Raw genomic sequence first — 27,176 nt, 5'->3', positions numbered from 1 at the left:
TTTCAAGACGTGCTCGTCTTGCGCGTGCCAGATGTCGGTGACGAACCCTCACCCCATCTGTATGTGCGGTTTGGGGGAGCACCACGACTCCAGGGACTGCGAGGCTTGTCAGCAGATGAAGTCGAAGTACCGACGGACGCGCCGGATGTAACTCCTCTCGGCCCGCATGTCCAGGTCGGCGTCGTCACCGCGTCCATCCCCTGCGGAAGGGTTCAAGAACCGCCGTTTTGGTCTCCGACATCGTCCCTCTCCGAGGCCGCAAAGGCGTCGCTCACCTGTTGGTAAGTGTCTCAGTTTGTCCCCGAGGCCTGTGGGGGGTCACGGGTTCTCCGCGGGTTGTGCGGCCCCGCGCTTCGCCACCCTACCCGCCGTTCCCCAGCGCAGTGGTGACCAGAGCACAGATGGAGGCCTCCTCCTTCTCCTCGGGACGTCTGCGGATCCCTTGCCGTGTGCGGGGACTTCTGCAGCGTCGCCGGCGGCTCCGGCGCCGACCGGTTCGGCTCCAGGTTCTGGAGATGTGGTGCAGTCTGGGTGCGTTTCTCCGGGGTTCCCTCCTTCGGACCACGGCGCCCCTGCCTCGCCGCAAACCCGCGCGGGGGTCCCAGTGGTGTCGCGGGAGGTTGCCGCGGCTCGAGGCTTGTCCTCGAGCCCACCTCCATCCTCTGGGCGGGCAGCGGTCTTGTCCGAGGCCAAGCTGACGCTGCTTAGGCGCTGGCGGCTGCTGGACCTGGCGGCGCCACAGGGGTCGGCTAGGGGCCGGGGCGTGTCCTCGGGCCCCCCCTCGTCTCTCCCCGCAGGTGGCCGACCCCGCCCTCCCGCGGCTAGCGTCGTGGCAGAGGTCGGACTCTACTGATTCGTTTTCGGATGCCCCCTCTTCTCCAGAGGTTCGGCAACAGTTTGTTTCATCTTCCCCGGAGACGGGACTCCGCATCGTGGCCTTTTCCCCGGCGTCTTCCAAGGGCGGCTCTTCGCCGTCTCCGCGCCCGCAGTCTTCCCCGGAGGTGCCTCAGGGTCCCCACTCGTCGGTCAACCTTCCCCCATTCCGGGCTTGGCCTTTCCTTCCTCCGGTTGGGCTGGGAGACGGCCGGCTTAGCTTACAGCCGTCGCCCACGGAGGAATTGCTTTCCCCACCACGTTGCCCTACGGAGGCGAGTGCTGCCTTCGCCACGGCTGTCTCCACAGCTGCGGGGATCTTGCACATGGGCGATCCGGCTGCCCATTTCCCCACGGATCATTTGCTAGAGGTTCTCCATCAGGGCTCTGGTGGACGGGAGCTGCGTCTTCCCTTCGAGGCTTTGCTCCATAATTCTCTCTTGGGAGCCTGGGGGCATCCTGCACCGCCACCGTCCTGCTCCGCATGATTCTGTCTGCCTTTCCTTCCACCCTTCTACCAGGGGCCCTCTTTTGCAGACTTACTTTCCCTCCTTGCCATCGGTGTAGTCTCCCCTGGCACGGGAGATCCGGTGGCTAGATTCATGGGGGCGCAACATCTTTGCCTCCTCCAGTGCTGCCTTGTGGGCACTTAACATGCTTTGTGTATTGGCCAGAGCCACTTCTTGCTTATGGGATTCGGCGGAGTCCCTTCTGTCTTCCACTTCTCAGGAGGGTGCCTGCGCTGGCACCATGTGTTGGATGGCCGGGAGCTGGCGGTGTTTATTTTTCTCTTGGCTCTGGATGTTTCAGAGGTGCTTGGTCGCACCATGGCTTCTTCAGTGGCCCTCCATTGCCATGCTTGGCTGAGGGATAGTGTTTTCCCTGAGAACGTTAGGGAGCGGCTGGTTGACCTTCCCTTCGATGACTCTCTTTTGTTTCACGCCCCTGCGGATTCTGCCATTCAGAGGTTCCTTGCGGGGCTTCGTCCTCTTCCTCCTCCTCCTCCTCCTCCTCCTCCTCCTCCTCCTCCTCCTCCCCCTCCTCCTCAGTGACCCTGGATGTTGGGCTGTATTCTGGGAAGTGTTCTCCCGTTGTTTTCTGGGGCCTAATAACGAGTGGTCCCGGTTCTGTGTGGTTGGTGTGCCTTCAGGGTCCATCCGTGGGCCCTTTCGTGCTGTTGGCTGCTGGTCCTGCCCTTTTTGGCCTTGTGGTTTTGGCTGTTAGTAAGCCCGTTTAGGTCGTGAGCTTGGGCCTTTTGTGTATTCTTTATTGGCTGATTGGCAAGCCGTCTGCGGTTTTCCCCGCAGGTCTTTCTGTTTGTCCTCTGCTGCGGAAATTTTTTCCTAAGAGGTGTTGCCATTTTTCTTCTGGCGTAACATACCCTATGTGGGGTACTGGTAGCTATTACATAGTTCTATCCTTTCCTGGGGAGGTGTGGTCGCCCTTCGGGCTCCTTGCTCTCCGAGGCGTCACGGTATGTCACAGGTGCGATCTTCTTTCCGATTGTTTTGAAGAAGCTTGCGTTACGCCTGGGTCCGTCCTTCTCCTGGTTCACTACCTTGCTAGCCCAGTCTGGCCTGCTGTCTGCGGCATCGCGGTGTGGCGGTTCTGCACTTCTGTCCGGTGTTTCGGCTTGGTCCTCTGTCTGGTGTTCCGGGGTGGACTGGCTTTCCTTGGCTTCTGTGTTCTATTTACAGCTTGGTCCGTCCTCCGTCTCTCTCTCTCTTTCTTTTCTGCCTCGTTCCACTTCTTTCGTGGGTCTGTCTGTGTGTGTGTTTCTGGACCGGCCCCTCCCTTGGGGGGTGTCCTAGCCCTTACTGGCCTCTGCCTTCGGCTGGCGTCTGGCTTGTCCTGGGTGCACCGTTCCGTGGTGTTGCCTGCTGCTGGCTGCGCATGCCCGTGCAGGCCTGTTTGTTCTACTCCACCGTGGTGACCTTTGATCGTCTTCCCTTGTGCCCCTGCCTCTGGTTCAGCTGGGCCTTTGCGCATCTGTGCCTTTCTTTTCCGTCTGCGCTTTGGTGGTGGAGTCGTTCCTGCCTTGTCCGCTGCTTGCGGCTAAGGGTGTTCAGCTTTTTCTGTCACTGTGTCTGTTTCTTATGGTGGGCCCTGCCCCCGGTTCTTCCTCTTCTCCCTAGGGTTTGAGGTGGCCCTTGTGTTCCTTGGGGCTTTCGGGTGCTGTCTGCCCCTGCGGGGTGGTGGGCAGTTCTCCCTTGGTTGGGCTTAGGTTATCCTGGCTTTTCCCTTCTTGTCCCTGTGACGTGTCCCCTGCTGGGGTCCTGTGTCTCCTGGTGTGGAGGCTCTCTCGCAGGCCCTCCCCCCTTCTGGGTATGGCTAGGGTATCTATTCTATGTTAAGGAATCTGCGGCTAGTTGTCTCTATCAGATGTACAAGTTACTTACCTTCGGTAACGATGTATCTGGTAGATACGATTCTAGCCGCAGATTCCTTCCCGACCCGCCCTTCCTCCCCCGTTCTGCGAGGACCCTCTGCTTGGGTTTCTGCAGTCGCCTCCCACTGGGTGGATTGTCTTCTGTGAGTGTCCTCTTCGTTTTCTTCCGGTCAAGCATCCCTCCAGCTGGTTTCTCTCCAGCGTGAGGGCCTACTTTTGCTCTTTCCCTCTGTTGTTAGAGTTTCTGAGCCCCACCCGGTCTTCTTCGTTGGAGGTTTTTTTTTACCTGTCCTTTGACCTCCTACTCCTTTCAGGGGTTATGGCCCTCCTTGGCAATGTAGTCTGCGGATGGATTACCTGTCCTTTGCCTCCTACTCCTTTCAGGAGGTATGGCCATCCTTGGCATTGTAGTCTGGGGATGGATTGCTGTTGTTCCTCTGTTCCGGGCTTGTGACCCTTCCCTTTGTGGTTGTGGTTGCAGACCCTCTCTTTTTCTGTCACAGCACTTTCACATGCTTGTGCCTCCAGGATGGCTCTTGCCTGGGCTTGCAAGGTGGTTCTACGGCGTGATGCTTTGCGCTTTTCTTGCTCAGGCTTCGCTGCTCTGGCCTTCTGGTGCTTTGCTGCCACCTGATGCTTTCGCCTTGGCTTGCACAGTTGTTCCTCAGAGTGGTGCTCTGCTCTGGCCTGCTGTTGTCGCCTTCCTTGGTGCCACCTGGTGATGTTTCTCACCTTCTGTTTCTCTCTATTTTGTTTCTCTGGTTTTTTCGCACACTGTTCCCATGCTCTCCTCAGTTTTGTTGTCATGGTTCCGCGTTGTTGCGCGGAAAAAGTTGTCCGAAGCAAACTGACGTCAGCGCGCCGGGGTGGGGCTTATGTGGCCTCGCTGACGTCACGCCCGCGGAGGACGTCGGGGCGGAGTCGCGTGGTACCACCCCCCGGCGAGCAGAGATGCTGGGCAAGAAAGTTTTCCGGGTCCAGTCTCACGATTGGGGATAATGCTACGTTAAGGAATCTGCAGCTAGAATCGTCTCTACCAGATACATCGTTACCGAAGGTAAGTAACTAGTACGACAACCCATCTCTCTCAAATTATCTTTATAAAAGTCCTAGATGAATAGAAAGGATAACATTTGCTTTCCATATGTCTAAAGAGGGCTGTAATACTTGTTTGTATCGGCAATAAAACATTATATGTAATCCTAAAGTATGAGATTCAAAATACATAAACTTAGTATCAGGAAAATAATATCTATTTAAACTTAATTTCTGGTGTAAATAAAGCAGTTAGAAGGAAACATGTGAATTCAGCATTCAGTGCTATCTAATTCTTTCTTCTCTTACCAGGTACTTCCTGTTGCTCGGAAAGCAGAAACCTGGATGCCCAGAATGTGACATACTTACAAATGTATTTGCGTTACTCCCAACCAAAAATCTATCTCTGGAAACAGCCAACCTTGTAATGGATATTGCAGACAATCTCCTCAACTGCCCAGACTTTGAGCCCACAGAAGGTGTTACCAATTTACCCGTGGTTGAATATGACCATCTGGAATTCAAAGTCAAAACGGAAGGTAGGAGGAAAACTCCATGTAATTTGTTTGAAGTATGGTCTGACTAGCTAAAATCTGTTTTATCCATGCTCACTTATCCATCCCCAAAAGACACCCTCCCCCCACTCAATAGCACCTACTTACAGAATGGCTTCATGAGGTGCAAAACTTGTATCTGAATATCTGGAGATTTTTTGATACACCCATCCCGAACTTCCTGACAGGTCAAAATTCAGGACAATTTTTAAGACTTTATTTATATTCAAATTAATACAGAAACAAAAGGTTAAATGAAATTTTACAACTTTTATTCAATTACATTCGATATGCAGAATGTTTTGAAGCCTGGTCTTTCAATAGCAGTCACCCATGAAACTGATAGATTCACAAATAAGTGTTGCAACTCATGAAATTCCCCATAGGGCCATGATCCTCCATGACTGCATAATTCCAAAATGCTTGTTTTTTTTCCACATGGCCTCTTCACATATAGCAGGATATCATTTGCATACAGTGATAGCAGATGCCAGCTGCCAACTCTGCTTTACATCTCTGGTTATTAATGGTGATTCAGATATTTAGCAGTTCATCCTCACTGTCGTGACAGGGCATCTCTACAGTACTGCTATCAGTGAGATTAGAAGAACGGAACCTTGTGCAGCACCTCCATAAAAAACACCTACACCACATAACTGAAGGCTTTTTCTCCATGCATGAAGATTGCTTCAGAAGCTAAATCTGGGTGGAGGTGGTGCATCAAGGAAAAAAGAATATGCAAACTGCGTGTTTTTTAGGTTTCCACATGATGAACCCAGCCTAATCTGGGTTTACCAAACCTGTCTTTGGAGCATTAAGCTTGGGGCCACATGTTTGAGCAGTTAGGTGCAGTAAAAGTAGCACAGGCAGCAATTATTTTCCTGGTTTTGGAAGGACATTATGCCTGCTTATCTGGTTAAGGAAGGTGTTCCATCTATGTAGGTCTCTCCATACATGAACAGGACTTGTGAGGCAACCAGATCATCATACTCTGTGTAGAATTCCACAGTGAGCATTTCTGATCCTGCGGCCTGCACCACTGGTAGTGCCTTCTGGATAGTAGCAACTTGATTTGCAGGTTTCGTCTACTCAAGCCATTGTTGTATTCTCCAGTTGCTGTATTATCTGAGTTGCTGTTGTAGCATGTCTCAAATTGTGAAATTCTTTTTAATAATGTGAGATTGTCTTTAATAAACACATTATCATATTTTATATGGTCTTTGGCATCCCTTACAGACAATTCCCTATTGGGAAATGTAAAAAATGTTGAGACTTAATCTTAAGTCCTAATCAAATGGTTTGTGTACCCACATACTCCTAGAGGGTGAACCAATCTTTATCAAAAAAGCTAAATGTGACGAGTAATCTGCCTAATCAAGTGTCTTGCTGTTTTGTGTATAATGAAAACAATAAAACAATTTAAAAAAAAAAAAAAAAGCTAAATGTGTAAAGTAGGGGACTCAGTATATTCCTTCCACAAGTAGTTGGCTCAAACATGCCTTGTTCCTGTCTTTACATTCGCAGGCAGTGGGACCAACAACAAGCTGTAGTTCTATGTTGGTGGGATCTTTCAGGAAACATGAAGTTTTATTTTATTTGTATCTCACCTAACTCCGTAATATAATAAAAATAAAGGCATGGCTTCCTGGACTGCTGAGTTTTCCTAAGTTAGCTTGTTTCTAAAAAGCCTGTCCGCATAATAGCTAACCTTGATCATTGCATTATTATATCCACTCCTGGCTTAGATCACAGACTATTTCCTGAAGAATCATCTCAATTACATGAGAAATCTCTGGAAAGTTGTCTGTTCTGAAATACCTAAAATCTGCATCTACTGTTGCGATCAGTGGCCGTACCACTTGTTTTGATAATAGAAGTTCTAGATTCTATCATTGTTTGACCTGGATCTAGCGAGGATTCTAGTTGTCATTTCCTGCAGCACTTCCTTTCTCCTTTGCCTTTTCTTGGGTAGACCTGCCGCAAATGTCTTTCGGTTGTTCTGCGAGGACACATGGTTTTCACTTTCATTCCAAAGATGATGCAAAGTCTGTGTTTTTAATTGCAGCTTTTCCAAATTGACATTAAACGTGCACCTTATCATTCAACTTTGCAGATGCTAATAGCACATTACACTTCAGAACTTTAAAATGATGACCCTGGCACGTGCCCGCACCTAATGCATTGGTTATGTGCAATAGTCCTGATCTGTAGGATGAGTGCTGTCAGATTCATTGTGTTGGAACCACTTACAATACAAAAGCTTTGTGATAGAGACTTAACATTATAAGACCAGTGCCCTTCAATTGTACTTGACTACTGTTTATGTTAGCTTCTGTAGGGATACCGTGCACATTATTAGGAGAATCGTTGGGTCAGATAGTCCTCATCCATCAGAGTCCATCATTCTTTTTTCCTGATACGTTTCAGAGAGCCTCTAGAATACAGACTAGGAATGGGCTTTCTAGACAGTATGTCAACATGAGACTGAAATCCAGTTTGATTGCATCCATGATGCAGACCACTGAGCAGTACATGAGTGAGGTACTTTCAGGTAACAATCTTTTATAAAAAGTATGCCAGGGATAATAGTTGGAACCCAAACAATCTTTCACATTACAAAGGCAAACTCAAGAACACTAGGAAACTAGAGATATATTTTCAAGATGTCTTTTAAATAACAAATCATTTCCTAGTGCTCACAATATGTGTAGTATCTTTTATAAAGACTAACCGAACAGTAGGTGCAATCTGTATGAATAACGTGAACTGCAGAAAACATTACAACATTAACATTTACATTTATATGAACCCCACCCTCTTATCTTTGGCTTAACCTCAGCATCAAAAAGAAAACCTAAAATACTTTTTGAACACTCTCACTCCTGTTTTGCACATTTAAGTTACTGTTCTAATAGCATAGTCTGGTGTTCTCATCTACGCTGAAAGAAAGGCTGATAAACCCCGAGAAATTGAAGCCTAAATGTACCTCCGGTTGACCTTCAGCAAAAGTAGGTGAAGCGATTGTTCCTTGCCTGTCTCATCTGATTCTCCTGGTACTTCACATCTGTATCTATATTACACAAATGTTCGGGTCATTGATCAATCTTTCAAAATAGCAATTAGCAGAAACACTCCTGACTCCCCTTCACTTATTTTTAGTCTATGGAACTGTGCACTTTGAATTGTAATAATCTAGAAATGAAAGGGTCTGCGTCCATGAAATTTTGTTCACAGCCCAATAACAATTATTTTAGAACAGAGAACTCAAATTAAATACTATGAACACATCAGAGCAGACTTGATTAGCACAGCGCAACGAAAAGTGACATTACACAAACATGAATTCTGTATGTGTCATTCATACTTAAAAATATTTTATATATTACCTAAAAAGGGGGATACCCAGAAGATAAAAATATAATAATTATAACACTTCCATCTTTGAGGTAATTCAATAACAATCCCAAACTGTAGGTGCAGAAACTGGACTCTACATAATTATAAGAGTATGGCTTTGATGTACACTTCAGAGAACTAACCTTTGCCAATCCCATTCACAAAACACATGATTCATTCTTGCTTATAAACAGTCAAAGTTTGTGGTTTTCCTAAACTTTGAGTCTTTCTCTCATTTGAGATTAATGTGGTAATATTAGTCTCCAATAACAGTTTGTCCCTGTTCTACTCACCACACAAATCTTACCAGAGTCTGATAGTCTACCAGAGCTTGATGGAGGCGGCGGATTTGACTGGAGATGAATGATTTAGAAAATTGGGATCCTCACAAATAGGTTGATGCTGGATGAGTTGCAGAAGTTTCTCTATGCCTTTCCTCTAACTTCCTTCCAAGAAGGCCATGAACATCTGAGGGTGCTTTGGCATCCTGGTGGCCCCAGCAGATCAATCTTTGATGAGGCTATTGAATAATAATCATTGTGAAGACACCAGGCTTATTAGAGCTAGCCTGCCTGACTATTCCCATTTTAAGAACAGGTGGTTCTCCAGTACTGGATCTTTCATAAATGTGCATGTTTGTATCGTTCCCAATCATCAAATTGGGAGTCCCACAGTTAGCACACAAAGTGCATCCACAGGGGCGGCTGGATTCAGGGTGCTATTTTGGCGTTGGGTGCCCTGTTGCTTTCAATGGGGATTTCCCGGTTTCAACAAACACTGCAGACTCGGGGACGAAGATCTTCTGGGGGCGACCACTGGCTGGAGAGGCAAGTTATGTTGCGGGATGCCTGGGCACCATCGGGTGCAGGTGTGTCTTTTGGTGTCGGGATTGTCTTACCGGCTCTTATCACAGTCGGGGGGGCTTCGTCCAGAAAGGGGCTGGAGGCAGTGTCAGGAGACTTGGGGTAGATTAGGGATCACCAGATCCTAGGCCAGGATCGCCGGGGAGACCTCCTCTTGGTATTGGGCCACTCGAACTTGGGCCATGGGGGGTGTAGAGTGTTGCATACTCAGGGATTTGTCATAGTCTGTTGGTGAGCAAAGCCAGTGCTCACGTGAGACAAAGTCTTGTTGGGGAAGGCAGGGCATGTCCTCTGGATTCTTTGAGGGCTGCTGGCTGCAGGCCACACCAGGATTCCGCTGGAGCAGGTCGAGGTCGGGACAGGTCGGTAGGGCTGGGACCAAATCAGTTGATTTCCTCCTCTTCTTCCTTCAGCACAGCTCTTCGTGTCTTCTTGTTTCTTCTTGTTTGAGGAAGTAAGGTTCAGGGTTTCCCCTAAGTACTAGATTTAGGTGCGTTTCAGGTAGGTACAGTTTGGGACCAATGGATCCCTTCCTTGGGATGGCTACACCTCCTATTATGCCACCCTCCAGGGGAAGTGGAGCATACGCCTCACTCTGGTTGGCTGGTCCCCCCCATCTTCAAGATTGCAGGGACTGAGAGTTGTGCTTCACCTCGCCTCCCCAACCTGAGAGGTGGGGTTGGCAAAGGTGGGCACACCTCTCCTCCTATCTTGGTTTTCTTGCTGATTCTCCCACCCAGAGTAGGGGTCAGAACTGGTGGGGGCCAGTTGCTGGGAGCAGCAAATGGCTGGGTCAGCTCACAAAGGCGGCATGCCTTTAAACCTTCAAATTCGTGGACCATGCCCATCCTGGGGGAGGAGGCTTGGCACCTCTGCCCAGGATGTGCTCTGTTTTCAGACCCTGAGAGCGGGAGGCTCTCGACCCAGGGGTCCAGAAACATGTCTGGGGGTGGCAGCTGGCAAGCTGCCAGTCAGCCAGGACACTAGAGTTAGGTTGTTTTTCAGGGGACATCTCTAAAATGCCCTCTGATTGCACTTTTTATTAAGTCCCACAATGGTATCAGTGTGGGTGTAATGTGCTCAGACGCGGGGTGAACTTATTTTATTGTAAGTCATGGATCACATGACTTTCTTAGCAATATGTTGAAGCACAGCACAAAATGATTCTTAAACTGAAGCAGCTTAGCAATATGCTAGGGTAAGGAAGCAGGAAACCCTAACATGGGGTGTTCGCCATGCCCTTAAACTACACTGAACACATCCTATTCAAACGCCACGTTTCTGTCTCACCCTAGTGACACAAGCTAACTTAAGCGCTCCGTGTTTCCAATCGTATTCACATTTTTTTTAGCACAATCCACATACTGTCATGACACAAATCCTTACCAATCAGTATAACATTCCACATCTGCTCACACACCATGTTACCATGACCTATAAAAGCTGCATTAGAAATTATATGTGGTTAATTTCAAAAAAGAAAATTAAAAACGGAGTAGGTAGGATATATTTCAGTTCAATACAGTCTGACTGTTTTTGCAATATATTGGAAGTATATACTTCAGTAAAAGTCTTCGCTCACAGCTCTATGCGGCAGAGAGACCACTACTTTTCCTGAACCCATTTTGTGAAGTACTTTATATATCTCCCTGTGAAGGTAAAGATGGTTATTGTCTGCCAAGGTTCCCCAAGTGGGTGAACGTGCTCTCTGCAAGTACATGTTATGCTACAATCTGCTGTATTTCCAGAGCCGTTTCCTTTGACCTGAAGAGGGATAGCTCCCTCCTCTTTTTTGGCTGCCCTTACTACTAGTAAATACTCTGGATATTCTAGATGATCAGTGTGTACCTTTATTGATAGTTTACTAAACCAAAAATCATTATGTGCATACATATACACGTTACAAACATCAAGAGAACTTGTAAGTGAAAATTGCTTCACAAATTAGGGAACTTAGTGTGCATGTGAATTGTAATTGAAATGTTGGGTTTCCTCGAGTTGAAACCAATTCTGTTTATTTCAGAGTCACTCAGCACAGGTGTAAGATTACTGTTGCCCCATGTCCCTGCTGTCCTACAGTACCTGAGCAAAAGCATGTTAAACGCTGAAAAGATGAAAAAGAAAAAATTTAAAGCGCAAGTTAGCAAGGAGCTGAACATCCTATCAAAGTAAGTACTGACTTTCATGTTTATTTGTATATTTATTTCAGATTTATTTGTCTAACATTAATAATTTTGCATTTATGAAAACATTTGTTGCTAGGAAAAGGAACAGCAGAAATTTGGTATTGGGTAGGGAGGCTGCCAAGTTAGCTGTTTGTAATTATGCATCCTTACCACTTGGCAGCATTGTAGACCTGACATGCACAGCGTCCTTTCTGGAAGGGAAAAAATGACACATCATTAATCTTCAGGGTCTAAGTTTATGCATGGTTCATCTATTCCACTCCCCCTCTTACTCTCAACTGATATTTATCTTTTTTGGCTCTCCTCTGTCTTGGGATTGGTTAGGCAAGTAGATCCACCTCCGAGTGCCCATTTTATGGGAAAAAGCAGATTGTGGTGTGATTAACTGATTTCTGATTAGCATCTCCTCCATTGTAATGAGTGTGGTTGGCTTCTCCAAAGCGCTGCTGCCTATCTCTTGCTCACTGCCGCCCCTTTCTACACATTACTACTGTAGTGCCCTGCCCCGTGCCATTGCCATACGAAGGTTGTTTGCTTATTTAATTTGGAGTTTGGATTTCCACAGCAAGTACTATGTGCATCTATCCTGCCTCTACTCTCATACCTAACGATTGTTTCAGTGTATTTCAATAGGCACCACAAAGGGCTGGATGTGGCTTGCACAATCATTGTAGTTGAGGCAGCATGCCCAGCAATCATTGTCCAGCTCTGAAGTGAGAGTAACCTTTGAGCCTTGATGTCCAACACTGTAACTTTACATAAAACACATATTATTTTATTTCTGATGGATATGTCTAAACATAGATTCCTCACCGTGTGACTCTCCCCAGGTGCCAGACTGGATTCAGAAACTCTTGCAGTAGTTCCCGTGTGTCAACATATGATGCATTGTGTTGTATCACACCTTTGTCCTGCCTCCGAACATCATGACATGGAAGTGTATAAAGACACTGCCCCTGTGTACCAATGTTCTTTCCTCTCTTTCCATGCCCACCAGTTTAATTGTTCACTAAATTGTTCAGCACATTTTGCATCATGCAGGTATGCTGCCATGAAGGTGACAAAGTGTTATGTTGTTGCATGCATGTCGGAAACAGATGTCTATGATGACCCACATGGTTTCTGCTTATGATGTATTGGGACCAAGCTTGACACCAACTTGTGCAACAAGTGTTCCTTGTTGCACCAGAGACCTTCGAGGACAGAGACACCAACTTCCTTGCCATGGAACGATAGAAGTGAGGCTGGTCATGTTTAAAATTTCCCTTGTCAAAGTAGGCCTAATTTGGAAGACAAGTCCAAATTCAAGTTGCGGAACCAATACAAGAAGTATTACCAAAGTGCCTCAACGTCCACACACTTCTGATCCAGAGCACGATTGCACCGTTAGCAGTTGCACGACTTGACTCTGGTGTCTGTTTCTAACTCCAATTGGAGCCTTTGGTGCTGTTGCACCTCAAAATTATGACCTTCAAGGAGCTCATGCTGAAGGTATTTACCCAACTTCCATGTCCCTATAATTTGCCTTCTGGTCCCTTGGAGCTGTCGGGCTATGCATTCTGACATGCTAACTAATTGTCCCATGGCACCGTCTGACACTGGTCAGTCAGTTAGTCGGCCAGCTCTGCTGACCGCGTTCTACTGTAACTTCACTTGTGTGCTGCAGGTCCAGCCTTGTGGTCCTCCTCCCATGCTAGTTCCAATTCTGAGTCTCAAGGTACATGATTCTCAAAGCTCATTCTGGGGAGGATGAGGGCTCTCTTCCAGTTGCCCTGCCTTGGCAACATTACTTCTGAAAGATGGACAACATATTTTGGTCAGATCTGGACGCCGTTTAAGGCCATTCAACGTGTTCCAAATAATGAGAATTGTGAGGAGGAGGCAGATAGTTTGCTTCCAATTCCTTATCGAGATGCAGGCCTATGCCTTCATTTGAAAAATGCCACTACTTTGTGGATACATCACTGAATGCTGGCTTGGATTCGCTGTTAGGGCTTCCTAGGGGTGGAAAAGGTCCCCTCTACGGTCATAATTTGGATGGATCCAAAAGTCCTATATCTACCTCCACTGAACAAACTAAGGCTAAGCTTCTCATGGAACCTTTGCAACCTGGGTCATCGGTCTCCGAACTCTAGTTGCCTTTCAAAGAAGGATGACTTAGTTCTGGATGTTGTGTAAGCCATTTTCAGCCCCAGCTCAGAGTCTCGCCATTCCTAAGCAGCACAGATCAGTGCCAGGTGATGCTAAATGTTTAACTCCACATTCAACCCTGGAGAGCCTTGCAGTGCAGACCTCAATGAGCATGGTAAGCTTCAGTTATTTCCCTACTTCTCCACCAGGCAGAAAATCAAAAAGAAATTACACTATGGGCAAGAAAGTCTTTTCTTTTGTCTTTGAGCTCCTTAAATTCATTTTGTCTCCTTTTACACTCATGCATTTTGGGACATGGTGCTTGAGGTGTTGCCGGATTTGCCAGAGGAGAAGCACTGTGCCCTTTTTCAGACAGTAAATGATGATATGGATGCTGGAAAGTATGTTTATGTTCTGTAGAAGAGGACGTTACTGATCCAGTTGCCTGTGCTGTAGTCTTGACAGCCATCCTTAGATGACACGTCTTCGTCTCCACTGGATTCCTAGGGTACAACTAGCCTTCTCTAATAAAAATGCCATTTGATGGTTCTAGGTTCTTCGATCAGAAGGCTGATAAGGCCTTGCAGACTTTTAAAGAGTTAAGGTCCGATCACAGGAGTAACTTTCCTCTGCTCACCAGTTCCATAAACTGTAGTTGAAGTTTAGTGGAAATACAGGAGATGTTGCGTATTACCAGTGACAACCTTCTCAGCCTACATATCAACCCACGCAGGATTTTCATAGTGGCACAGGTAAGGTAGTTTCCAACAGATGAGTCCATCACCAGCAGCAACACTCTGTGCCCTCCTCTTCTCCTGGCTCCATTGCCAAACGTCTGTAGTAATCACTCCAATCTAAGAATGAGAAAAGTGGGTGGCAGAATCCAACATTGCCTGCATTGCTGGCTCCCCATCACAAAAGACCAGTGTGTCCTTCAAATTATCCAAGTTGGTCATGCCTTTCCATTGAAATTGGCCACCAAAGGGGCAATCAAATTTGTACCAGAGACTGAGGTGTCATTCCCTTACTGATTCTCATGAAGGATGGTGGGCTGACATTGATTCTAGTCTTCAGTCTTCAACGCCTTCCTGACAACAGAGGAGTTCAAATTAATAACAGTTACTCAGGTTCTGCAGCCTTGGATCCCGAGGACTGGATGGTGTCCCGGGGCCTGCACGATGTGTACTTTCAAGCCTCTCTGCTTGGTGAGGGCTGAACCACTTTCAAATTACTGCATTGCCCTTTGGCCCTACATCGGCCCCTCCATTCTTTAGGAAGGTCATGTTGGTGAGTGCGGCACAACTTTGCAGGTCAGGACTAAGCACAGCTGATTCTGGTGGCCCAGGCTTGGCCAGGGTGATCTGGTATTCAAACTGTTGACCCTGAACATCTGTCCTCCACATCATATTCCTCTTTGGAAGGACCTTCTGTCCCATCAAGCACTGTGATACACCCAAATCTCCACAATCATGCATGGAGATTTTGAGGGGGGGGGGGATTGGACAATTTGAGGGGGCCTTGATCTACCATCTTAGGTGTTTGATGTCATCTTGGTTGCTCACCCCCAGATCAGTTTGTTTGGGCTGCTTGTCCGAGTTCTTCACCTGCAGTGAAGAAAAGTTTGTTTGTGTTATATTTAGCCAGACAAAGCTTTGCTGTGGGCACTGTTAAGTGTTACTCATCAACCCTTTTGGCCTTCCTTTGTTTGCCTAATCAACACTCATTATTCAAATTGCTTGTTGAGAGGGCCCAACTGCATGTATAGCTGGAATCCTGACTTTTATTCTGTCTGAGGTATCCTGCGAATCTAAGGATGTGCGAAGAACCAGACCTGGCATGCGTAGACCTGTTCTTGCCTATGTGAGGTCCTTGACCTGTCCTATGACGGGGAGGGGCCCACCAAGCATGCCTTCGTTGTGAGCAGTGGAGTACTGTCCCTATCCTGGGAGTAAAGCAGTGGAGGTGGCAAGTTTTACCTTTTTACCGGTGTCACTTGGGTTAGAGGTCTGTTTAACCAACTGTGTAAAGTTCTCCTGTTATGTGTATAGTATACCCATAACGAGAGAGAGGGAGAGAGACCCTTTTTTTCTGTCCTGGATTACTCCTTCAGTTGGGCTGATGGCAGCCAGGTGCAGGAACCCCACACCTCTTTTTGCCTGTGTTGGGGACATTTCCACTGCTTCCTGTTGAGAATACACACTCTAAATAAAGGCTGTGTCTTCAGAGCAGACTGATGAGTTTGAAACAATAGATCCACACCCCATGTATAGAGGTGTGTATAAAATTGGGACCCAAACGACCCACCTGGTTTAAGTCCCAAGTCCTTTATTGACATGGAAGTGAGCTGTGCAAAGGTATCATCACCTTTTATGTGTTTGATGTTAAGCCCTAAGTGGCAGCGGTATGCCATGACGTGGGACCCATGCTCACTGTGCTACTGGAACCATGCTACTCCTGACTGACATACTCCTCAATCAGGGAGAAGCCCAGGGCCCTCTTGGATTACTTGTGTTCCGGTTCAGGTAGGACCTGGACCAGCAGTTCGGGCTGGACTGTTCCTGTTTGAGCAGGGTCTAGACTGATTTGAACATGGCTGGGTCAAAAATAAGGTGGCATGGTGGGCAAAAGAACGAGGGGTTGGAATGCTACCCAGAGCATCTGCCAGTGGTTCAGTTTTCTGCAGGCATTCCTCCCATCACCTTTTTGTGTGTGATGTAACAAAATAAACCCAATTGTTCTGACCCAGTAGCCCCTGCCTGCCCCCACGAACTGATTCTGACAGATGCGTTTTAAGAAACGTTTTTCATGACTGAGTCCTGCTTCCCCCTTCATTAAGCTGCACTGGGATCTCATTTCGTGACTGTGTCCTGATGCCCTCTTTATTAAGCCGCACTGGGATCTCAATTTGCTTCTAATATTCTTGATGTGTGCTCCTTTTGACCCTCTTCACAGTTGTACTCTGAGACTCTAGACTCTGAAGACCATGTTTCTTATTATCATGTCTACATTTTGCATTGGGTAGCTGCATGTCTTGTCAGTGTAGCATCCTTATACTACCTTTTTTCCTGACAAACTTGTACTTAGAACTCCTTCGTTCTTTCTCATAAAAGTGGTGTCATCTTCCCATATGTGGCATCCAATCGAGCTTCATACATTCATTCTCCACATACATATAAAGAGGAGAAGAAGCTACACCAATTGGGACCATGGTGGACCCTTAGTTTCTAAATTGATAGAACAAAGGAGTACCGTTTGAGTGACCGACTGTTTGTTAGGTTTACTGGTGCAAAAAAAGTAAGGGACCCAGAAACCGATATTGTCCCATTGGATTGTCCTCTGCATTAAATTGTTATATCCTGGGTAAAAAGGATCTTACACACAGCCTTCGGACTCATTCCGTCAGAACACAGGAAGTAACTACTGCTTTAGCTCAGGACATTCTGGTTTAGGACATCTGCCAGGCAGCCATGTTGGCAACTGGCCTTTCTTTCACCAGGCACTACTCCAGTGATTAACAAGTCTGCAGAGACGATCATTTTGCTCACCCAGTCCTACACAACTTCATGTTTTAAAGTCCACTCCTCAGACCTACCACCTTTGTTGGGGGTGCTGCTTTGATATTGGAGTCTATGCAGAGCATGTATATTTATAGCCACACATGCTACGAACAGAAACTGTTACTGTGTTAGGATCTAATGGTAACTTATTGTGCTGTAGAGTCACATGCATCCATCCTCTTTCCGGAAAGTCTGTGCTGTTTTCAGATTTCTTCTCTTATTACCTAGCTGACACTGCACATTATGTATGGTGCACCATGCTACCATCATTCAGCACTCTATGCAACTTCTCACCCTCAGTGCAAAAAGCAATCTATGATGAAGTTACTGCCCATGTGTATTATTCATTAAGAGAGGAGTCAAAGTCCATCTCGTAACTTGAACAATTTCTTTGAAGAAAAACAACTTGCAAACTTCTGAACTCAACACTAGATGGCAGGAGTATGATGAGCATGCTTACTTATCTTCGGTAATGCTCTTTCTGGTCGAACCTGTATCTAACCTCAGGTTCCTCAATGTGTGCCAACTCACCCCAAATCTCCCCTCTTCCGCAACCACCTCCTTGACTTCCTAGTATGTAGAGTGGACTTTTGGTTGTAAATAGGGGCTCTACTTTGCTGTGGCACACTGGCAGTGAAAAATCAATTATTTCAGCTGAACTAGTATGCATCTCCATGTCATCATATGTAGAGGCGGAATAGCAAGAGGTTGGTGACTCTCCCTTTCCTTCCCCATTGCTAGATCCATTGTCGAACCTGGAGACATTCACAAGGTAAGGAAATTACAGTTAGATGGAGTATCCTCTAGAAAAAGCATTACTAAGGTAAGTAATTATTTTTTAATTAAAATAACGTTCTGATGCATTGTTATTTTGTTAATGACTTTGTTTACAAAACGCTGTAAGCGTATCGTTTTTTGTGGCCAGAGCCTATTAATCATAGCATTACTCTTTTCTGATGGTATGCCAGTTAATACAAGTGTAGATCCACTTATGCCATAGGTGTGTTGAATATATTACCTTTGTTTTTTCCAGGATCAGCAAGTTCATGCAAGACAAAGAGCAAAGTTCTATATTGATTAGCCTTCTGATGTCTTACCTTCACAAGAGTAACATAGCACAGGTATTACGATTTTTTGTATTCCCTTAAATATGGTGATATGAATATACGCTGCAGTGCTGACACTCATACATTTTGAAGGAAAAGCCTGCAGATTCAGTTAAATTCCCTTCTATATTGTTTTTGTTAACTGGTCGGATGGAGCTGGTCAGCAAACAGCAAATTTAGAATGGGTTAGCTTTACACTGATGCATATCTGATTTGGTATTGTCATTGAGCATAGCATAAGCTATGTGGAAGTGTGGCTCAATGGTTAGAGCGGCAGACCTCGATGCAGAGCACTGGTCCGGAACCAGGGTTCAATTCCCGCCGCGGCAGGGTCTTGGCCTATAAATTCCTCGGACCTGATATTCTCGCCTCAGTGCCTATTCTAATCATGGGTCCCACGCTGCAACTCTGGGCAATAGCTTGCTTAATCTCCACAACGGCCCCAACAGCGCTGGGATGCCTGGCTTCACCATGGGGGTGCACAGGAGTGGACACTTCACACGGATAGCCAGAAGGGGAGGCGTCCGTCACCACTGTGTGCTCTGGTTGGGGAAGGGAGAGGGATCAGCCGTTGACCCAATCCTGTTTCGTGAGCCACCACTGCAGTTGACGTGCAGTGCCCTCCGAGATCTGGACGCAGTCGGACAGATTCCCCATATGCTGCGCCCACTGGAACTTCAGGTCCCAATGGAGAGCCCGCATATGCCGCCTGGCATGATCGATCCGCAGGATGCAGGAGGCCATGAGGCACAGCAGCCTCAGGGTCATCCTGACCGAAACCCAGGATAAGGGCTGAAAGATCGGAATCATAGCCCGAATATCCCGGACTCGCTGCTCGGGAGGATAGACCCAAAACTGCGTCATGTCCAGAAGAGAATTTTGGTTGGTCAGTTGGTGGTCAGAAATTGGAGGTGGTTAAGACATATACCTTCTTAGGAAAAATAATTTCTGCCAACCTGAGCGAGAAGCCTCATATCGATAATAATTCCCGTAAAGCCCTGTCCCAAGGCAAAAGTCTGAGCGCCCTTTTTTCCGCCACAGGGAGAAGACACTTTGCTTGTTTACTGGAGGTCTATAGGGCAAAAATTCCATCAACCCTCTTGTACGGAATGGAACTGGTTGACTTAAAGCACTGGGGTTTTCTACAGACGGTAGAAGGAAAATTATTAAGGTCTATAACTTCTCTCAACCCCGCCTGTTCTGTGGCTGCCTGTAGACTTGAATTCGGTCTCCGTAGTAGTTGGGTGCAGGGCCTGTCCGCTCTAGTACGATGGGTTGCCAGCCTGGCTAGCGGAGAAACAGGGACTTTGAGATCCCTTCTCAAGGGGGAATTGTTGGGTAGCTTAAGAGAGTACTCCCTAATTGTTAAGAACTTTAGAAAGGCTGTGGCACTTCTTGAATTGGAAGAGAGTACCCTTTTTACTATTTCCCCTTCCCAGCGAAAATCTCTTTTGAAACAGTCTTCTTGGGCTCTTTGCTTCACGTTGGACAAGAAGTCCATGCTAGTAAAGAGGGGAGGTGATCTCCTTGCAAACACATACTCAATGAAGCTTGCCCAACCCTATGTCACCTGGAATCTACCACATGGTGTTCGGAGATTTTGGTTCCTCCTAAGGCAGGACTTGCTGCCCCTAAATACTCTTTTGGCAAAATGGCATGGGTCCTCTCCCACATGTAACTTTTGTAATATGTCTGCTCAGGATCGTTCTCATGTACTGTTTATATGTCCTGCATTGCGTCCACTTCGTTCGAAGTGGTTAAGATCAATATGCTTGCAATTGGGTATCCTCAATGTGAATTCTTTTTTGCAGGCCTTATATACTCCTCCAAATGAAATGTTTTGCTTCAATATTTTTAACTTTTTTAAAGGTTTTTTAGCTATTTATTGATGAAATATGGAGGTATGTGTCGCTGATTATCTTGTTCAGTGGAAAATGTTGTAGTTGTCATTTTTACTTTGAGAATGTGTATTTGTATTTGTGTATCTTGTTTTATGTGGACCTCTTCGGAGTGCCAAAACATAATAAAATTGATTGATGCGTCATGTCCAGAACCGCTCCGATGAAGAGGAGCTTTTGAGAGGGAATCAAGTGTGACTTCGGCACATTGATGATGAAACCCAGCGAATGCAGGAGGTCGGCCGTGGTCTCGAGTTGGGAGACGACAGTCTGGGGCGAGCCCGCCTTCAACAGCCAGTCGTCGAGCTAGGGGAAGATTAGAACCCCTGATATGCGCAGATGAGCTGCGACCACTGCCATCACTTTGGTGAACACCCGAGGGGCACTGGTAAGGCCAAAGGGGAGCACGGTAAACTGAAAATGCTCGTGGCCTACCGTGAACCGCAGGTAACGCCGGTGGGCCGGCAGGACAGGGATGTGGAAATAAGCGTCCTGCAAGTCCAACGCTACCATCCAGTCTCCAGGGTTGAGGGCAGTCAAGACCTGCGCGAGCGGCAACATCTTGAACTTCTCTGTTCGAGGCATATGAGCTGCAGATCACACACTGAGGATAAGATCGCCATCTGGTGTTGGGCTCGGATGATTGCAGGTTGTTGTTGTCTTCGGAGAAGCCTTTGGTCACGAGGTTGGTGACTCCTCCCCTGGACAACAGTGCGCATGGGCATCCACTCCATCGGCAGATTGTTTTTTTCCGCCATTGGGTTCGGATGAACTTTTTTCCGCTCCAGCAGAAAACTTCCAGCAATCGATTTAACCCTTGATTTGTATTCCATCGACGTCGACATCAACTCGGACCGGTTCCGGAAGCGGCTGATGGACAGGACACCCTTCAAAAAATGCCCCCAGTGTGGAGCGAAGTTCCCCCACAGTGACCACCACGAGGTTTGCAACCTCTGCCTGTCGCCGGAACACAACGAGTCCACCTGTCCAGCTTGTTCCGCTTTCCGTTCGAAGAAGACCCTCCGGGACCGAAGAGCTCGACGCCATATTATGGCCAAACCAGCTCCAGAACCGGAGGACATCTTTGCTCAAGATGTTCCCGAAGACGACACCGAAGATCTCGAGATCGTGTCCGAAGCCGACGATTCCGATGACCTCATCACTCCAGGGCAGCGTGTGAGTACCACCCCCCCTGCCCCTGCCCCATCCAAAAAAGCAGTGGTCAAGACTCCGCCAGTTGGGCCCAGTCGCGACCGGAAATCCTCTTCAGAAGCCCCGCCCCCGGGCCCGGCTCCGAAGACATCTAAGCCTGTGGGTGGCTCGGGCTCGAGCAAACCTCACCTAATTGTGCCTTTAACACCCTCGGCACCCAAACACTCATTGTTGGCACCGAAACAGGCTCCAAGACCGAAATCTCCTTCGGCACAGAAACGTTCCTCGGCACCGAAGTCTCCACCGGCACCGAAACGTTCTTCAACATCGATGCCTAAAAGTCCATCGGCACCGAAAACTCATTCGGCACCGAAACCTCAATCGGCACCGAAACCTCAGTCGGCGCCGAAAAATCAGTCGGCACCGAAAAATCAGTCGGCACCGAAAAATCAGTCGGCACCGAAAAATCAGTCGGCACCGAAAAATCAGTCGGCACCGAAAAATCAGTCGGCACCGAAAAATCCATCGGACCCGAAAAAATCATCGGAGCCGAAAACTGCGTCCCCGCCGAAACAAGCTCATAAAGACCCGAAGCGGACGTCACAGACACCACCTTCGGAGCCAGATGATCTTTTTCGACCAGATCCTACTCAGAAGCGGATCTACATCAATCCTAAAACGGGACATGTGACTGCCATCCCATATAAAAAGCGGAAGCTGGACACTACACCTCCCCCAGCTCCCATACGGAAAAAGGACTGTGCTACTTCACCACTTCGTCCTTCCTCTCCTGTTTTACCTCCTAACCCGTCCCCCCCTCCTCCTCCTGCTTCTCCTTTACCTTTACCTTTACCTTTACCATCTCCCTATCATTCACCTCCTCCACAGGATGATAATGATGACTTAGGGGGAGGGGCGGACCCTGATTTATTTGATGATCCTGCTGATCCAAACGACCCTTTTACGTTCCCAGACCCAGCACCCATGGATGACTGGTCTTATCCTATACCTGACATGCCTGACCCCACTACCTACCCTTCCAAGCCCTCCCCTCCTGATGACCACCTAGGGTACGGCCAACTTATAAATAGGGCAGCAACATTCCACGGCGTTACAATGCACACAGACGCCATTGAAGAGGACTTCCTCCTTGATACCTTTGAGCAGTCACAAAAGACTGTCCACATACTGCCCATGATCAAAGGGGTTATAAAGCATGCTACTGAAGTCTTTAAGGACCCTGTTCGAGCTAGGGTGCTCAACCCACGCATCGAAAAAAAGTACCGACCAGCCCCGCAAGACCCTGCATACATTAAGGCCCAGCTCCCTTTAGACTCCCTAGTCGTATCAAATGCCAGGAAGCGCGCTAACTCTCAGACAACTGGAGAAACGCCTCCCCCAGACAAGGAGTCTAAGCTTTTAGAAGCCTCGGGCAAACGGGTCGCCGCGCAGGCGGCTAACCATTGGCGTATTGCGAATACCCAGGCCCTGTTAGCCAGGTATGATAGAGCGCATTATGACCAACTTGAGGACCTTATGCAGCATCTGCCTGAACCTTTTAAGTCCCAGGCCTCTGACCTCATCCAAGAAGGCAAATTAATATCTAATGCCTCCATTAAATGCGCCTTAGATGCAGCAGACACTGCTTCTAGAGCAGTCAATACTGGCGTCTTACTCAGACGACATGCCTGGCTCCGTATTTCCGGTTTTAAACCGGAGGTTCAAACCGCAATTCTTGCTCAACCTTTCAACCAAGAGCAGCTATTTGGCCCTGCAGTGGATACTGCATTAGAAAAAATGAAAAAGGATAATGAAACTGCCAAGTCTATGGGAGCACTGCAGTCTCAACAGAACCGGGGTTCCTTTCGTCGCTCCTTTTATAGAGGAGGCTCCAAAAACACATCAACTGAGACCACGTCCACCTTTAAAAATTCTGGACAAACATCCCCTAACAGAGGTTACTTCCGGGGAGGTTATAGGGGAAACAATAACAAAGGTCGAGGACGGGGCAATAACAACAACACCCGCACCTCACCAGCCACCAAACAGTGACTTGCCACCACTCCCCCCAGACCATTCCACTCCGGTCGGGGGACGACTCCAACAATTCCTGCCTGTCTGGACTTCCATCACCACAGACAGGTGGGTAAGACAAATTATCCAGTCTGGCTACTGCCTCGAACTCATACAATCCCCCCCAAACATACCGCCCAAACAACGTCCAATGTCCTCGCATCATCTCTCTCTCCTCAAACAAGAAGTTCAATCCCTGTTACAAAAACATGCGATAGAACCAGTTCCCCTTCAACATCAGGGAAAAGGGGTATATTCTCTATACTTCCTCATTCCCAAAAAGGACAAAACACTAAGGCCCATACTGGATCTCAGACTACTAAACCAGTATATACATTCGGATCATTTTCACATGACCACTCTCCAACAAGTCCTCCCACTTTTACAACAGGGAGACTTCCTCGCCACATTGGACCTCAAGGACGCATACTTTCACATCCCTATGCATCCCGCTCACAGAAAATATCTACGATTTGTGGTAGATGGGCAACACTATCAATTTACAGTTCTCCCATTCGGAGTAACAACAGCACCCAGAGTGTTCACCAAGTGCCTAGCAGTCGTGGCAGCGCATCTCAGAAGACAACAGATCCATGTCTTCCCCTATCTGGACGATTGGCTCATAAAAGCCAATACATACCAAAAATGCGTTCTCCACACTCATCGCACAATTCAAACTCTCCACGATTTGGGATTCACTATCAACTACCCCAAATCCCACCTACAACCTTCCCACTTACATCAGTATCTAGGAGCAACCATAGATACATCCAAAGCCATTGCCTATCCCAGCACAGCCAGGATAGCCAGTATACAAAATCTCATCTCTCAATTTCAAACTCATCCATCTCTTCCAGCAAGAGTGTTCATGCAGCTCCTAGGCATGATGGCGTCGTGCATCTCCATAGTCCCACACGCACGACTTCAAATGCGTCCCTTACAAGAATGCTTAGCACAACAGTGGAACCAAGCTCACGGACAACTTACCGATCTGGTGTTGGTGGACAGTCGCTCACTTCGATCACTGAAATGGTGGAACACCATCAACCTGTCCAAAGGGAGACCGTTCTTAGAGCCTCTTCCACAAGTTGTGCTAACTACAGACGCATCTCTCACGGGGTGGGGAGCCCACCTCCTCCACCATACCACTCAGGGCAGATGGACCAGCCAACAAAAACTGCTCCACATCAACCACCTGGAACTCTTAGCAGTGTTCCTAGCACTAAAATCCTTTCAAATTCACCTAAAGAACAAAACTGTCCTCATACGCACAGACAACATGACGACAATGTATTATATACAGAAACAGGGAGGGACACACTCTCTCCAACTGTCCCAACTGGCACAGCAAATCTGGAGATGGGCAATTCCCCAAAACATCTACCTGTTAGCAGAACATCTCCCAGGGATCCACAATCAAGTGGCCGACCTCCTAAGTCGCCACACACAACAGATCCACGAATGGGAACTACACCCCAAAGTTCTACTCCCCTTCTTCCAAAAGTGGGGACAACCAGACATAGACCTGTTCGCCACCGCCGAAAACACAAAATGCCCAACCTTCGCCGCCAGGTTTCCACACCCACAGTCGAAGGGCAATGCCCTATGGATGAACTGGTCAGGCAGATTTGCGTACGCCTTTCCGCCTCTCCCACTAGTTCCATTTGTGGTACGCAAACTGAAACAACAGTCACTAACACTAATACTAGTGGCTCCCACTTGGGCACGTCAACCGTGGTTCACCACACTTCTGGAACTATCTTTAGTTCCACATCAAAAGCTACGCCTCTCCCCGGATCTATTAACCCAGAACCATGGAGAAATCAGACACCCAGATCCTCAAACACTGAACCTAGCGATCTGGCTCCTGAGGTCCTAGAGTTCGGTTACCTCAATCTCCCTCCAGACTGTATGAATATCATAAAAGAAGCCAGACGACCTACTACTAGAGCGTGTTATGCCGCTAAATGGAAACGATTTGCCATCTACTGCGCTAATAATGACATACACCCATTGGATGCTTCCATCCAAAACATCATTTGCTATTTACTACACTTGCAAAGATGCAACCTAGCGTATTCCTCTATACGATTACACCTAGCAGCCTTGGCAGCCTACTTGCAAAATAGGCAACACCTGTCCCTTTTTAAGGTACCAGCCATCAAAGCGTTTATGGAAGGTCTCAAAAGGATTCTTCCCCCAAGATTGCCACCTGCCCCAGTGTGGAATCTCAATGTGGTTCTAACAAGACTCATGGGCCCCCCATTTGAACCTATGCACAAATGTGAATTGCAATTCCTAACATGGAAGGTAGCCTTCCTTATCGCAATCACTTCCCTGCGCAGAGTAAGTGAAATACAAGCCCTTACACTTGAAGAACCTTTCTTACAACTACACCGTAACAAAGTGGTTCTTAGGACAAACCCTAAATTTCTTCCAAAAGTGATTTCCCCTTTCCACCTTAACCAATCAGTAGAACTACCGGTCTTTTTCCCAAATCCAGACTCGGTAGCTGAAAGGGCCCTACATACCTTAGATGTTAAAAGAGCCTTGCTTTATTACATCGACAGAACAAAACCTTTTCGAAAGACAAAACAACTCTTTGTTGCTTTCGCGCCACCACACAAAGGCAACCCGATCTCCAAATCAGGAATAGCCAGGTGGATAGTTAAATGCATCCAAATATGCTACCTCAAGGCTAAACGTACACTCACAGTTCCCCCTAGGGCGCACTCCACGCGTAAAATAGGGGCTTCTATGGCCTTCTTAGGCAATATTCCCTTAGAAGACATTTGCAAGGCAGCCACATGGTCTACCACGCATACCTTCACTAAACACTATTGTGTTGACGTACAGGCCAAACAACAGGCCTCCGTGGGCCAGGCTGTCCTAAAAACTTTATTTCAAACTGCTGCAACGGATACAGGCGACCACCGCTAAGGGGAGCACTGCTATATAATCTATCCTCAGTGTGTGATCTGCAGCTCATATGCCTCGAACGGAATATGCTACTTACCAGTATGCATCTGTTCTTGGCATGTAGAGCTGCAGAGTCACACACGCCCGCCCGCCTCCCCGGGACCTGTATCTGTTCCAGCATCCGTCTTACTTAGACATTACACATGGACATCCTTTCTTTCTTTTCTATATACTCCATCTTTTCCCAACATGGCGAAAAACAATCTGCCGATGGAGTGGATGCCCATGCGCACTGTTGTCCAGGGGAGGAGTCACCAACCTCGTGACCAAAGGCTTCTCCGAAGACAACAACAACCTGCAATCATCCGAGCCCAACACCAGATGGCGATCTTATCCTCAGTGTGTGACTCTGCAGCTCTACATGCCAAGAACAGATGCATACTGGTAAGTAGCATATTCCTTCCAGAGGAAGCGGTTGACGTTCATGAGAGCCAAGATAGGCTGCAGGCCCTTGTCCTTTTTGGGCACCAGAAAGTAGTGGGAGTAACAACCACAACCTACTTCTGGGACAGGAACGCACTTGATGGCTCCCGTTGCCAAGAGAGCCATAACTTCCCGTTGGAGAAGGTCCAGGTGATCCTCCGACATACGGTGGTATTGGGGTGGCATGGCTGGAGGGGTAGCCTCGAAGGGGAGGGAGTAGCCCCTTCGGACTATCTGCAAAACCCACCTGTCAGACGTGATGGTGCGCCAGTGGGGAGGTGATGGCGGATCCTGCCGCCCACTGGCGAAGGATGGGCCTGAAATGTCAGACTAGGAAGGCTTGGAGGCTGCTGCAGACGGGGGCGGGGCGTTTGGTGGACTGACCCGCCCGCTGGCCCCATGAACCACGGCAGTGGTTCGCGCATCCCTGGCCGCCCGAAGATTGGTAAATTTGCTTCGGCCTGTGGCTCTGGGCGGGACGTAGTGGGGCAGACTGCGCAGGGCGGATAGAGAGGCCCAAGGACTTGGCCGTAGTCTGTGAGTCCTTGAACCGCTCTAGAGC

At 47.7% G+C, this 27,176-nt stretch overlaps 1 protein-coding gene across 1 annotated transcript in view; it reads left to right on the top strand.

Annotated features, from left to right (window-relative positions):
* UTP20 (UTP20 small subunit processome component) overlaps positions 1-27,176 on the top strand; it is a 1,051,825-nt gene that overhangs the window by 470,866 nt on the left and 553,783 nt on the right. The window contains exons 30-32 of the mRNA XM_085653318.1: positions 4,610-4,836; positions 11,134-11,278; positions 18,017-18,104. Of these exons, the coding sequence (XP_085509444.1) occupies positions 4,610-4,836; positions 11,134-11,278; positions 18,017-18,104 (460 nt within the window). The remainder of the gene's footprint in view (positions 1-4,609; positions 4,837-11,133; positions 11,279-18,016; positions 18,105-27,176) is intronic.

The sequence above is a fragment of the Triturus cristatus genome, chromosome 4_1 (genome assembly GCF_964204655.1).
Source record: "Triturus cristatus chromosome 4_1, aTriCri1.1, whole genome shotgun sequence".
In the NCBI taxonomy this organism is placed as follows: domain Eukaryota; kingdom Metazoa; phylum Chordata; class Amphibia; order Caudata; family Salamandridae; genus Triturus; species Triturus cristatus.
This window is presented reverse-complemented; position numbering and strand designations above follow the sequence as displayed.